Here is a 14,879-nt window from a genome sequence, read left to right as displayed (position 1 = left end):
TTCATCTTATCATCAAATTGCTGAAGCCCACTGTCCTGCAACTGACTCAACACACCTATAAAAGTACTCAGATGCTCAGAAGCTGACTTCGAGTCATCAAGCTGCATATTCACCAACTTTCGCATCAAATGCATCTGGTTCATAGGCGTGGTGTTCTCGTAATTGGACTTTAGCTTTTGCCATATAGCATAAGCAGTCCAAACGCTTGATGTCCGTCAAAATGTCATCATTGATAGCCATTTTGATGTAGACATGGCCTTCTTATTCAACCTGGCCCACTCTAAGTCAGACAAACCTTGCGGCTTATTCTCTTCCAATGCATCTTCACAATCCTTTAAGAAGGTCGAAGCCTTGACTATTGAACCATTTGATTTTCATCAAACTTTTACTGTCAGATGCGGAAGAGGTAACAGCCATCTTAACTCAACCACAAGTGTGTATACAAGAGAGATGCAATAGGCTGAAAATTTCAGCAAATAGGAGCAACCACAAGACTTTGCATACGATATACCTCAATTTTTTTAAATGAAACTGTCCAAATCTGAATTTTCAGCTGAATATGACCATTTAAATCACCTGTACTCAGCTTTTCACTCAAATCCTCACACAAAACATCAAAACATGTGATCCCATAAATTTGGTACACCTGCGTATTGCTGTTATAACCTGTAATAACCTGTAAATCACCTATTTTGACCTAAAAACATTCCGTTTTGGGCTGTTTTGGCAACTTTTGTGACCTTCTTGGCCCTAGAAGCAAGGAGCTTTGCGATGGAAGCAAAAATTGTCGCGGGAAAGCAATATAGCTTGCTGTCCAACAGCCTGCGCAGGGCCTCTTTCAGACCCTAGTGCTCTGATACCAATTGAAAGCGCGAAGGAGAGGCTACCAGGAGATGCGCAAGGTGAAGGAGTGCAGATCTGCGCCGGGCGTAGCCTAGCGTGAGTGCAGGAGAGCAGAAGCGCTACAGATCGAAAGCAGAGAGAGGGAGAGAGCTCGCTCAATTGGGAAAAACTCACTTGTTGAGTTTTCCCACTTTTATTATAAAGTGATCTTTAAAAAATGTGTCCAAGATCAATGTAAACCTGGACAAAGTATAAAAATATACAAAAGGGGTTATTTAGGCTTTTAACCCAAAACCAGATCGGGATGGAACCACAAGCCAATTCTTCGCTTGTTGCACGCAACAATAAGAGGAAGATAGCCCCTCCCTCTCCTCCAATAGAGTCCACTAAGAAGCCTAAAAGGGCCCGGGGGAGCTCATAAAGCCAAGGTCTATTATGTTTGTCTCTCGGATGAGCATGAGAAGAAGGATTGCCCTACAATAAACTAGAAAACACAACCACAACATAAGGGCAAAGGCAAGGAGAAGGTTGTACACATGGTGCGCGTCCTTCTCTAAAATGGTTCTCTTCACTGCTCGGCTGTAGAGGACGACTGTGCCACATGAGTATTGCTTGATTGCCTCTATGGGGCAGCTAACCGTCAACCCTCATGAGTTGGTACAAATGCACGGTACCATACGTCCCCACAAACTCGGACACTAGGCGCTAAATTCTTTATGAGTGTCACTGTAGTCCAAGGGTAGGTCATCCAAGGTTACAGAAGACACTTGCATTGTTAAAACAACAATTTAACTGCCCAAATTGCACCAAGCGGCAAGCAATCCAAGAATATTTTTAAACTTGCCAAAAGTGGCAGGTGAACAAGACTGCGCGTCTCAAGGCAAGCGGGCTGTTACATTCTTCACAGATTCCAAATGGGAAGTGGGAACGTATCTCTATGAATTTTATTGTAGGTCTTCCCACCATAAATCCTGAACATGATTCCATTTGGGTTGTGGTACACTGACTAAAAAAGATGTGTTATTCCTACAAAGTCTGTAGCACAAACTCCAGAGTCAGCACGGCTCTTCATGAAGAATGTTTACAAGATTTATGTGCTGCCAGTAACACTGTTAGCCATCACATTCAAAATTCAAGAGTCATTTTTTACAAGGCATATTGGAAAGGTGGTGTACGATGCTCAACTTAAGCACCGTTGGTCCACCATAGACTCATGGGCAGGTAAACCAAGTATTTGAAGCATATGTAAGGAAGAAACAACAGACTAACTGGGCAGAGTATCGACCTATATTAAAGTTTTCTTACGAGAGTGTAAAGCATGGAACCACATGCTTCAGTCCATTCCTTCTCATGTATGGCCATAGTCTGATATCATTTTTTTAGATTCAACAAAATCTCATTCCTTAGGCTGTGGCTAGATCCATTGTAATCCGCGTGCCTAGGTTGTGCCATCTGCTTCACATGTAATACATTGCATCGGAATGCACAATACACATAGTACTAAGAGGAGAGTCAAGCAAAAGCCTTATTGAGTACTATGCCCATACAGGCAGAAATGAGCATACATTAGTATAGAGCTATGCATTCTGTAGACTATCGTGGCTCTAGTGATGCAAGGGGGAGTGAAGCCTAGCAATAACCAAAGGTCTTAGACAAAAAATATTATTGCGGCAATGATAAAAGAACTAACACAATAGCAACTGGTCACAACTTCGACAAAATTTAATGGTGTGAAAATCAGCCTTTGAAAGCTCACCATATACAAGACAAACAAAGTCATATGCCAAAGATTATAAACAGAGGCATGATGCTGCAATCATTGGAAATATCCACCATTTTAAAAGGGCATCAACATGATAAGCACATCATCTCAGAACATGCTGAAGCCTTCCAGGATGCATGAACTGAGGACTGGCAGTTTGGATCCCTACTTTTATCAAAAGATCTTGTATAAAGTGAAAAACAACAGCATACCGTGCTTATCTCGATAGACGGTGTTTGCATTGCGCCCACTTATGCTTATGTCTAGCTCCTTGACCCTGGGATATTAAAAGCAGGATGTCAACAAAATTGCAAAGACCTCATATTTTCTCAAGTAGAAAAGCATTCAACAAACTGTGAGTGTATTTTCTTTTTTATCAAACAGAGCTCTAGGCATTCGACAAATTCTGGTGAACATGTTTGATAATTATACATATCCTCTTGATAAAGTTGGAGTAACTCTGAGGGTTTGCTTCTATTTTGAAGAGGAAAAATATATGAAACGTCTCAGAGGACATGCAAGCTGTTAATAAACATACTCAAAAGCTACACATTACTATCCTGCATCCTTCAAAACGTCTCTCGGGTGAGAATCTCAACCAGTTGAAAAAAAAAAAGATTAGCCACGGAATCTGTCATGAGAAAATGGATCTGATGAATGTTCAATGACCCGCACCCTTCATGCTCAATCGGAGATGAGAGAAAGAGAAAATTATAGCAACTGAAATTATGATTGATTGCCAACCTACAGACACAATCTGACCCTCCTCTTGACCCTTCAAGCTCTACCTGCATCTTGCTCATGCAAACAAGTTAACAATGTTCGACACTAATTTTGCCATGCTTGAGGCTCATAGTAACGGCAATTCATCACAACATTTCTAAAGCAGAAAAAATTCAGTGACATTAATTTAAATGGTGTCTCGTTATTACAATTGCCAGCTCTACATGCTGAGCCCACTGTTGTGAGCATTTAAAAACCAAAACAAAGGAGAAACTACAAAATAAGGATAGCTTTTGAAAAGAAAGGAAAACCTTTTGGATTCACTCTTTTTCTTCATCATCGTCTCTTTTGCAAGTTCCCTTCCAGATTGTAGACCTGCAGCTGTACCATCTCCCATGATCTCTTTCCTCTGATATATTGGAAGATCTTTTGCACCAAAAGAGTCACAGGTCCTTCGCCTTCTTGGAGAGAGATCTGTATCACCTTTGTAAACATGTTCCTGTTCTCTTTTGGCACTACCTTTTCCCCCTAAACCTGATTCAGGAGAATCATGACGACCCGTCTTTGACTCTCTCCTCCTTGGAGGAGACAAATCTCTTCTTCTTGTGTTGACGTCGGGAGAATCGCGATGACCCCTTACTGATGCTCTCCTTGGAGGGGACAAATCTTGACCTGGCGGATTCGTATTCGAAGAGCCTTGATGACCCCTTTGCAAGGGTTTTCTTGGGGGAGACAAATCTTGACTTGGTGGACTAGACTCAGGAGAGTCATAACGACGCCTCCTTGAGCCTTTCTGTGGAGGAGATGAACCTTCACGTGGTAAAATTAATTCAGGAGAATCATGACGACCTTTTCTTGGAGGTGATAAATCCTGTTTACTCCTTGGCGGTGACAAATCTGTCTCTGTTCTTGGAGATGAAGACCCTCTTTCCTTTTTTTGAGGTGATAAACTCAAGTCTGCATCCATACCATCTTCTGGCATTGGCTTTTTTAATCCCATGTCGTGTGTTTCCAAACCTGAAAAAAGCGCAAACAGCATAAGCTACAAAAATCTAATAAACCCTCCAAAATAAAATAACTTGCTGATTCTATTCGTAAGAACAAAGGAGCTGAGGCTAAAACATTCTGCTTAAATAAATGCAACTTGTGAGTGTTTAGAAATACACGTGCACATTCAATTCAACATAAACGTGAGATGATTCCTTCATTTTAGCACATGTGTGATGCGCTTCCAATCAGAAAAGCAACCGACAAAAATATGAGATTGAGCTAAAGGACAATACACATCTGATGTGCTTTAGCAACCTCGGCCATTTGAAGTTGTCTGAGTGCAGAATTATGGACAAAACAAACAGAAAGATTGTAATCGTAGGTATAAGGACTCGAATGATTGGCTCAATAGAAACAAGTACAAAAGTCTTTTCAGGCACATTTTACTTGATAATGCAGAATAAGCATATTACATAAATGTACCTACTCACCGTTTTACAATGAATCATTTAGAGAGCTGTATTTCTTGACCTGAGTTGAAAAAGACAAAACGTTACATACAGAAAGTCTTGTTTCTACAGAAATGAATAGCTCCCTCATCTCTTTTGCGACATGCATAGATGAGAAGTGCAGGTGAGCTTCATACTCATCCAATTTCTCATGATTGAGTTACACCTGTAGAGTAAGCAAGCAGGAATGGTAGACATGATCAAATTCCTCCTTTGGCATGCGTAGACAGGTGTTGCACACGCACATCAGCACAAATGACATTTCTGCAAGCAAGCAGGAATGGTAGACATGATCAAGTTCCTCCTTTGGCATGCTTTGACAGGTGCAGGAACACACACATCAGCACAAATGATATTTCTGCTTTAGACTAACCAGCCTTAAAATGCATCCTAAAATGTGTTCGACATCTTGTGTCACATCATGTGTGCAGGATGGATCCGGCAATGGACCAGCAGGTTGAGTATTAGTTTACTAGTTGAAGTCTTCAAGTGCAATATTCAGATGCAAGCCAACCAGGACCAAATGCTCAAGCAATCTCTGTCAATCAAACTGTGTGCGCACCCGCCAGCCCAAGGGTGCTTTTATAGCCCCTAGGCGATGCCCCGTTTATAGGAATCCCCCCTCTCAAAAAGTGATAGCACCCATTACCCCACCCCACCCCTGCACCCCCCAAACAAAAAATAATTTTATTCCAAAGTTGAAGGGTTTTAGCGAGAGAGAGAGAGAGAGAGAGAGAGAGAGAGAGAGAGAGAGAGAGAGAGAGAGAGAGAGAGAGAAATGAAATGTTATATTAACGTCTTCAAAAAGGCCTAAGTGACCTATGAGACCAGAAAGTTACAATGTGGTGGATCTGATACAAAGTCATAGTAACAAAAGTAACAACAATAACAACATAACATATCAAAATAAAAATACTATGCAATCCTAAGCCGCTCGATGTAAACTAAGCAGCTGGCTGGGATAGCTAAATAGCTAAATCACAGGAGATCCAGCGTCGGTCGCTGGCGGATCTCATCAATCTCTTCCAAGGTCAGTAGTCTGACCGGGCGTCATGCATGCCTGGCCAAAGTGACCCGAATCTTCTGATGCAGCCTCCGTTGATGTTGTGTAGTCCTCCGCGGTCGTGAGCGTCTGGATCTCCCTAGCTCAATCGCTCGGTCGATCAGTGTGCCTCTGATGTGAGACAAATGTGAGCTCTGTTGTAACTCCTTCGGCTGTCCAGTGTCTGTTCCAAAAAAATATGTGATCCGTCTTTGAGACTGGCTAGCCTCTCCTCTCATCAGGCTCTCCCTGTGGCTGCGCAGCTCGAGCAAAAACAAACCCAGGCATCTCTGATCTTCGTACCCATGACTTTGGATAGTGGTCCCAAACCCTCTCTCAACAAGCAATGGAAGCGGCCTCGTAGTAGACAGGGCAGCGGCATGTGTAGTGCAACTCTGTCTCAGGCTCCATGTCACACAAGGGGCATGTCCTGGCCTCTGTTGGTACTCCGCTATATCTCCCAGTTTCAATCCGCAGCTGGTGTGAAGATGTGCGTATCTGGCCAATAGCACATCGTATCCCATGAGACGGATGGGTGTCCATGTATCTGGGTCTCATCACAAAACCGTCCTCCGTAAGCTGGACAAGATGCTCTCTGTAGAAAGCCATCTTCGTGCCCAGCTCATGTGCTGGCTGTATCCATGTCCTCCTGGTGTCTAGCTGAGTCAAGTCCTGGCGAATGAGCCCGGTGATCTCGGACTGTGTAAGAGTGAGAGATAGTGCATCCAGTGAGTACTGCAAGGGTGGCAATCTGTCTATGTTGAACCCATGCGTCTGAAACCATGATGCCATCTCCCCATACAAGCATGTTGTATCTCCCTGCATGGCTAACTGTCAAGAGGACTCAAGTGCAAGGCGGGCATATCTGTCTCTGGGAAGTTCCCACATGCGGTGTATGAAGGAGACTGATCTGGGGAACACCTCAACCACTAGTGGGGGGGGGCGCTAGCTCTGCTCGGATAATGGCACATGGTACTGAAGCCTTGGCTCTAATGAGCCGCGAGATCATAGAGACCAGAGGTTTCTCCATGTTCCCCCATCCATCAATGCGACCCAACCTCCAATGATGATCCAACGAAGATCCCCATATCTCAGCTTCACAGAGCAATGCAGAAGCCACCTAAGTGTCAGAGAGCCAGAGCTTCGTCCGAGGCTCCTGAAACTTAACCTGCGGACGCATCCTCTCCAATCTATCCAATGATGCATGGGCTCTAGTCAATCTCGTCTCTGCTGACCTCCTTAATGAAAATGTTGGTCCACTAAAAACAACTCCAAGGTAAGTGTAAGCATCTGTATACTCCACTATCTCCTGGCCGTATGTGGGTGGTATTAAACACCATAACCTTGGTTTTACCAAGATTGACAGACAAACCACTTTCATGGGCAAACCTATGCAAGGCATCCAAGTGACGTTCCATCCCCTCTAGGGAGTCGGAGATCAACACAATATCATCAGCATATAACAATAGTGGAATCCATGTCTCTGCCAGTTGTGCACCTCTATCACCAACGCTCTCAATGTAGTCAGCAACCTCATCCACATACATACCAAATAGAGTAGGAGAGAGCGGGCAGCCCTGCTTCACCCCAATAGTGGAGTGAACCGGTGTAGATAGACCCTTTGAGGTGCGGACATGCCCCAATACTGACCTCCTGTATAATGCCATGATCCCCCAAATGAGCTCTGTAAGTACTCCCATCTCCTGTAGTCTGAGTATCAATCTAGCTCTGGGTACTGTGTCAAATGCTTTTCGGAAGTCCACAAAGCTACAATAGATCCGTCTCCCATGTGATCTGCCCTCCTCAATGATGGCTTTGAGTGTCAAGATATGGTCAAGAGTAGAAAAGCCTCTCCTAAACCCCGTATCCTCTCCCTCTCTGCCCATCTACTGAGCTGTTGCTCAAGAATGGACGTGTACAACCGTGCCAATGTGTGTCCAATCATGATAGAGCGATAATTCCCAGGCATGGTTAAACATAACTGCTAGAAGCTCTGCTAGTAGATCTGAAACCGGATTGTTCAATCCAAAAAGGGCGCTAGACTTTACTTTAAACCTTGATTTGGCTTTCACCCATTTAATTTGTCGTCCACTTTACCTGTACTTTCAAGACACAACAAAGGGGAGAGGGATACAGGCTGCTAGATTGCACTTGTATGAGTAGACCGACACCAGATTGGCTCCTAACTTAGGCGCCCCTTTCGGTATTTCTTTATTGTTTAAAAGAGGGAATAAACGTTGTGGTTCCCTACAAGCTGCTCCGCACAACCTTGGCTGAATTTCAACTGTTCTGGCTTGATTTCGGCACCATAACTATACTAGAACCCTTCACAATCAGTATTCCCACGCATTGACTGACTTTCCCGACGCATACGGGCACTTTGCAAAACCTGGCGAGAATCTGCAGCACGCTGAATTCTCTGTTTTCAGCCCTGAAAATGCGCCAGATCACCTGTACAACGGTCCCCTTGCGTCCCCGAACCTCCTGGGGGTATTAGGGTCCGTTTAGGGCCAAAACCCTAAACCTGCAAAAATACACAGCAGGCTGTAATTTACTGTTTCGGGCTCCGTTTCGCGTGTCGGTCGCATCCGTAGCAAGTCCTCGAGCTCCCGCACCTGTAGGGCTACTTGCCCTTTGAATCGGACGAGATTTCTAGCGTGAAACCTCTCCGAATTCACCTGTACCTGCAGGGGATTAGCCGCTAGCTAATCCAGTACCTGTGCAAGAGGCTCTTGCCTCGACAATCGCGCATGAACCCACACAACTGTACATTGGTCAAATGAAAATCCCACTAGTGGGGAATAACATACTGCCATAGAGGAGAGAGATGGCAGTGCGTAGCGTGCAGGGCATCACTCCTGGCACCGCACTGTGCATAAGAGGGAAAGCAAGCACTCCATAGCTCTTAACCTGTGGCAAAAATCTGCAAATGAGCCCTTCTCCTCTCTAAAATCAGCGCCCCCTTCTCTTGCATGAGGAAAGTGCACCAGAAGGTGCCACTTGGCACATTTATAAGCATTTTCCCGTTTCGGGGTTGCCGCCTAAAAATCTCCCAACCGGTTGCCCAGTTGACTTCACGGCAGAGTAAGAAAATGTTCCCCTTGTCATTCCGGAGGTAATGACGCAAACACATTTTCAGGTCCCAAAATAGCAGTTCCCTAAATTTTAGGAGATGCTGCCATTGTATCTTTCTAGGTCATCTGACCCTCTTTGTACACTGCAGCCACATCCAGAACTGAAATGTAGCCTCTGTAGCAAAGGATTCCACTTTGGCTAATCAATGACCCCACTTTGGCTAACCATAGTCCTTGTCCAACCTTAGTGCTCTCTTGCCCTCAGGCCTGGACTCCCTCTGGACAGTTCCACACTAGCTATGCAATGCAGGGCAGTTAGATTTCCCGAGGGGTGTTTCCAAAAAGTGAAAGTAAATAGATAATAAGAAAGAAATCAACAAAAAGGATAAATAGTAGTCACACGCTGGTGACATACCCCCCTCTTGAAATCTCAAACGTCCTCGTTTGCATCTATGTCGTACATGCTCCTAGTCAACACTGATGTATTCAACACCTGTCGACACATGTACGACACATACATGCTCATTGTCAACCCTCGCATATTTAACACCTTGTCGACACATGTATTGCCTGCGTGTGAACCCTGTCCCAATGACATAGTGGTAGCTTCACACTCTGCCATTGCTTTGAGTCACTAACTTTCCAATGACAAAATGGTAGCTGCACATTTTGCCACTGTCTTATAGTACACGTTGGATCCCGTAACACTTTCGAGCATACCCAAACCGACAGTTTAAGAATGCAGTTACACATGTACTCTTTAATAGAAGCAATTACTGTATTCTTGACAAACTGACAAGAAATACTAACTTCTATAGCACTAACCAAACTTTTGGACATTCCATAAGAGCAATTGCCAAACTGACAATCTGTACAGCTCTAACATTCATGTAACATGTATTTCATTTGAGCTCACTTTAAATACCATGTACATCATTTGTTTCAAAAGCCATTGTCACACTGACAATCCATGTAGCTCTGAAACTCAAGAGGTCAAGGTAGGTTGCAAATCGAAGGCTTCAAGGTAAAGTGATAACACAGTTGGTGACTCTGCAAGTTCACCTTCTTCCATCCACTTAGCATCCATTGGTGGATAGTTTCTGAACTTTACCAAGTAACGACTAGCAACCTTGCCTTTCACTTTTCTTTCTTTATGTGCCAAAATCTGTTTCGGGACCAAGATCTCGTCAAGTTCCTCGACTTCCGGCTGATCTTCAACGAGCATATCTTCTGGCACATCACCCACATAGAGTCTGAGAAGACTCACATGAAACGCATTGTGAATCTTCCAACTGTCAGGCAATTTCAGCCTATATGCAACATCATTGATTATGTCGCATTACTTGAAAAGGCCCATAGTAACGCATGCTGAGCTTTGGAAACAGTCTTTCCTTGCCCTTCATCTTCTTTAACCTTGCCTTTTCAAAGCGTAAAAGCACCCAATCACCAAGTGAATATGCCACTTCACGACGATGACGATCAGCTGCTTTCTTTTGCTTTGCCTGAGTCTTCTCTAAGGCCACTTTGACCTTCTTGTACATTTCATCCATGTCCTGAACATACTTATCTGCTTCAAATATCTTGTCCTTTGTGTGCAGTATGGGAGGAACTTTCTTGCCACCTTCAACTATCTCAAAAGGTGCCTTGCCAGTTGATGAATGCACTGTATTATTGTATGCATACTCCACCAATGGCAAATACTGCTCCCACTTTCCTTTATGCTCTGACACATAGCACTTCAGCAGATCTAGGACAGTAGAATTTGCCTCTTCTGACTGCCCATCTGTTTGAGGATGAAATGACGAATAGAATTTGAGCGTTGTGCCCATATTCTCAAACAAGCCTCTCCAGAACAAACTTGTCATGCGTGGATCACGGTCGCTAACAATCGACTCTGGCATGCCATGATACTTGAAAATATTGCTCATAAACAAGCGTGCCATCTGATCTGGCTTTATCTTCTTCCTGACAGGAATAAAATGAGCCTACTTGCTGAATCTGCAAATGATGGTCCAAATACCATCGTTTCCTGTCTGCGTTCTCGGAAGATCAAAGATAAAATCCATAGCAATACTTTCCCATGGTTTATCTGGAATAGGTAGTGGTTGCAATAACCCTGGTGCCTTTTGCCTGTCAAACTTAACCTTTTGGCATATTAGGCATTCTCGCACAAAGGCATCCACATCTCTTCTCAATGTAGGCCAGTAGAAGAATGTCTCAACCGCTTTAACTGTAGCATCGATACCACAATGCCTTGCATACGGTGGGACATGACTCTCTTCCATAACTTTGCGTCGCAATGGCTTTGTGACACACAATCTGCCATGCATCATCATGAACCCATCTTTGAGAAGATAGTGTTCATGACGTTGTCCATGCATTAGCTGCTCGAAGACCCTTGCAAATCTTCATCATTTGCATACTGTTCTCTCATATCATCAAGTTCATGATGATAAGGAATTGACACAGCTGAAATTTGTGGCTTCCTTGACAAGGCATCAGCCACAACGTTCTTCTTGCCTTCCACATGCACAATCTGAAAATGGAACATGGACAAGATATTTGCCCATCGCATATGCTTCTCAGATAACTTTGTCTGTGTTAAGAAGTATCGCAAGGTCTGATGGTCCGTTTGGACAACGAAGTCTGCACCTAGCAGGTAGTGTTTCCAACTTAAGAGCGCATGAATCACAGCCAGTAACTCTTTCTCATAGACCTGCATGGTCATCTCTGGCCGTTGCAAAATTCTGCTCTCATAGGCTACTACCCTGCCATCTTGCATTAGCACTGCACCAATGCTACTACCACAGGCATCACACTAGACCACAAATGACTTCCTAAGATCTGGCAACACAATGACTGGATCTGAAGTCATCCTTTCCTTTAAGAGATTAAAAGCTGAAATCTCTTTCTGTGTCCATCTAAAGGTGACTGCCTTCTTTTGAAGAGCATGTAAAGGTGAAGCAATCTCAGCGAAATTTCGGATAAACCTTCTGTAATAGGAGCATAGTCCCAAGAAACTTCGGACATCGTGCACCGTCTTCAAATCTGGCCATGACTTGATCGCTTCAACTTTTGCAGGATCCATTCTGACACCATCGTTTGAGACAATGTGTCCCAGAAAATGAATCTCTTCCAGAAAAAACTCACTTTTCTTTGCATTGATGAGCAACCTATGACTGTGTAGCTCTTTGAACACAATGGCCAAGTGATGCCTATGCTCCTCTTCATTCTTTGAGTAGACTATCATGTCATCAAAGAATGTACCAACAAACTGCTGGTGTGGACGGAAAATTATGTCCATCATCCTATTGAACGTAGCAGGAGCATTTGTGAGACCAAAGGGCATCACTAGAAATTCGTAAAGGCCAAACGTTGTTCTAAAAGCAGGTTTGGGTCCAACCATGAGATCCTGGATACTAGAGATGACGCTCGGCGGTGCCATGACATAATCCACTGTGCTAGCTCCATGTTTGTGTGGAAAGCATGTAAAATCTCCCGCAGCGGGAAAACTCAGTAGGCCATTCAAGATGGCCAGTCCATGTGCAGTTCCCATGTCTACCAAGTGTCGTCCATACTGAGTATGTTTCACACCATGTGATAGTCTGGACAGGCCCGTCTCTACAGCATACAGCTCTCTCAGCATCTCCTCTGAAGTATCATAAAAGACTGTCTGGTGATGGGCAGTCCTAGCATTGAAGCCCGCTAGAATGATAATGTCACCATCTCTAGAGAACTCCCATATGTCATCATCCAAAATAGAAAAGGGGGACTGGCCTCTGGGTGATGTATAGACTGACGTACTCGGGGCAAAGTAGCAAATAGCGATGTAAAGATATCTGCCTGTCTCTGCTCTCAATCTCACCCACATGTAACTAGCCTGCTCATCCCTGCGTACTATATGCCCTGCGTACTATATGTATCAATGGTTGCAACTCCTCTCTGAATAACACTGCCACTCCCCTTGATCCCCACCCTTTGTGCTCTGATCGTCTCCTGTCTGCACGCTCTCTCCCATCTGTATCCATTGATATGAGGCATAGATTGCCCAGGGGCCTGATGTGTCTCAGAGTAGAAGATGATGTCCATTTTAATAAAACTATCCTCAAAAGCAACCACATCAAGGCGCATAGATCCATTACAGTTCCAGGTGGCAACATTGAGTGTGGTCCCATAGGTCTCGCACCGTCATGTGGAGCGTCGCTCCAGTATTACCACTCTGCCATCTCGGTAAAAGGCAATCTTGCCTTTTTCCCTTGCCGCTCTAATCTCCGGCATTACCTCCTGCATATGAGCGATCTGCGAGAGGGCAAGATCACCTCCGAGAAAGATGCCCGTCTTCTTAAGAGTTTGCCTTTTCTTCAAAAAGTCCTTCGCTTCCATGGAGGGAAAACAAAGGATGAGTGCCCTTACTTTTGAGGTTTCCCTATTGTTTTCCATTTTTCTTGTTGCCCACTCTCCAAGCTCTTGTGTGCATCGGCTCATAAACCCGAGTTAAAGCCATGAGTTCTTTTACCTCTTCGTCCACATTATCTTTGTCTTTAATGCAAATTCTCACATGTAAAGCGCGCACACGTCTTCTTTGCTCCTCCTCTAGTGTCAGCTTAATAATAGTGGGTGTGGACGTGGACGTTGTTTCCTTGCCTTTCCCTTTCTTGGCAACCTCGATCCATTGCTCGGCTTCATCCGCCTTCTGTTGAGTCTTCGTAATAACATCCACCCAAGAAGTCGTCATTTCCTTGTGCTGCTCTTCTCCTTCTTTGATGGCCCGTGCTTGCTCCTTGATCGTGTTGAGTTCTTCTATTACTGAGGGTTGCAATTCTCCCTCTTCAAGTGTGTTTCTTGATCGTGCTTTAGCGAGATCCTTCTTGAGTGACGCAATCTCTTCATCCTGAGCCGTCACACGATCTTCCAGTGCATTTATCTTGCTTTCTTGGATCAACAAGCGTCCTTCGAGCATTTTTATTGTGCCCAATAGGTTGCGGTTCATCTTGCTAATGATTACCGTCATTTCTTCTTTGCACTTTTGGATGGCATCCTCTAAGGGGTCGATCTTATCATTATGCTTCCTCATGCTTAATCGCCGCCAAAACGAGAGCCTATGCGCACATGTTTCCACATTATGCATACATTTTCTCCCGCATCAAGTATGCATTTTGCGTACCCTAGCAATTTAAGCAAAAAATCTGCAGCCTGAGGTTTTTTTTTCTCTCTCTACGCATGCAGGTTTTCTCTCTCTACGCTTTATATTTCTCTCTCTACGCTTTCTTTCCCTCCACTTTCTCTGTCTACACTTTTTATTTCTCTCTCTCTATACGCCTTCTTTTCCTCCTCTCTCTCTCTCTTTACGCACACGCAGCAAGGGAGAAGCGCCGCACTCTCTCTCTACGCACGGGCAGCAAGGGGGGGAGCGCTGCACTCTCTCTCTACGCACGGGCAGCAAGGGGGGAGCGCCGGGGCGGGGGGGGGGGGGGGGGGGGGGGGGGGAGGAGAGTGGGGGAGCGCGACGGGGTCAGGGTAGCAAGGGGAGAGCGAGAGAGAGAACTGAAATGAAATGTTATACTAACGTCTTCAAAAGGCCAAAGTGACCTATGAGACCAGAAAGTTACAATGTGGTGGATCTGATACAAAGTCAGAGTAACAAGATGACAGAATGACAAAATGACAAAATAAAATACTATGGAATCCTAAACTGCTAGGTGTGAACTAAGCAGCTAAACAGCTAGCTGGGATAGCTAGATCACAGGAGATCCAACAACGGTCCGCTTGCGGATCTCATCAATCTCCTCCATGGTCAGTAGTCTGACCGGGCGTCGTGCATGTCAACCAAAGTGATCTGAATCCTCTGATGCAGCATTCGTCGATGCTATGTAGTCCTCTGCAGTCGTGGGCGTCTGGATCTCCCCAGCTCAGTCGCTCGGTTGATCAGTGTGCCC

The 14,879-nt window shown here is 44.6% G+C and overlaps 1 protein-coding gene across 1 annotated transcript in view; it reads right to left on the bottom strand.

Moving 5' to 3' along the window:
- Nucleotides 1-14,879, bottom strand: part of LOC147436295 (pre-mRNA-splicing factor of RES complex protein) — a 91,892-nt gene that overhangs the window by 54,491 nt on the left and 22,522 nt on the right. Inside the window, exons 3-4 of the mRNA XM_086489232.1 lie at nt 3,640-4,345; nt 2,818-2,882 (exon numbers count right to left, since the gene is read on the bottom strand). Of these exons, the coding sequence (XP_086345358.1) occupies nt 2,818-2,882; nt 3,640-4,345 (771 nt within the window). The remainder of the gene's footprint in view (nt 1-2,817; nt 2,883-3,639; nt 4,346-14,879) is intronic.

The sequence above is a fragment of the Adiantum capillus-veneris genome, chromosome 18 (genome assembly GCF_014529385.1).
Source record: "Adiantum capillus-veneris isolate H3 chromosome 18, ASM1452938v2, whole genome shotgun sequence".
Classification (NCBI taxonomy): Eukaryota; Viridiplantae; Streptophyta; class Polypodiopsida; order Polypodiales; family Pteridaceae; genus Adiantum; species Adiantum capillus-veneris.
The sequence above is the reverse complement of the archived record's forward strand: the minus strand, read 5'-3'. Positions and strand labels throughout refer to the sequence as shown.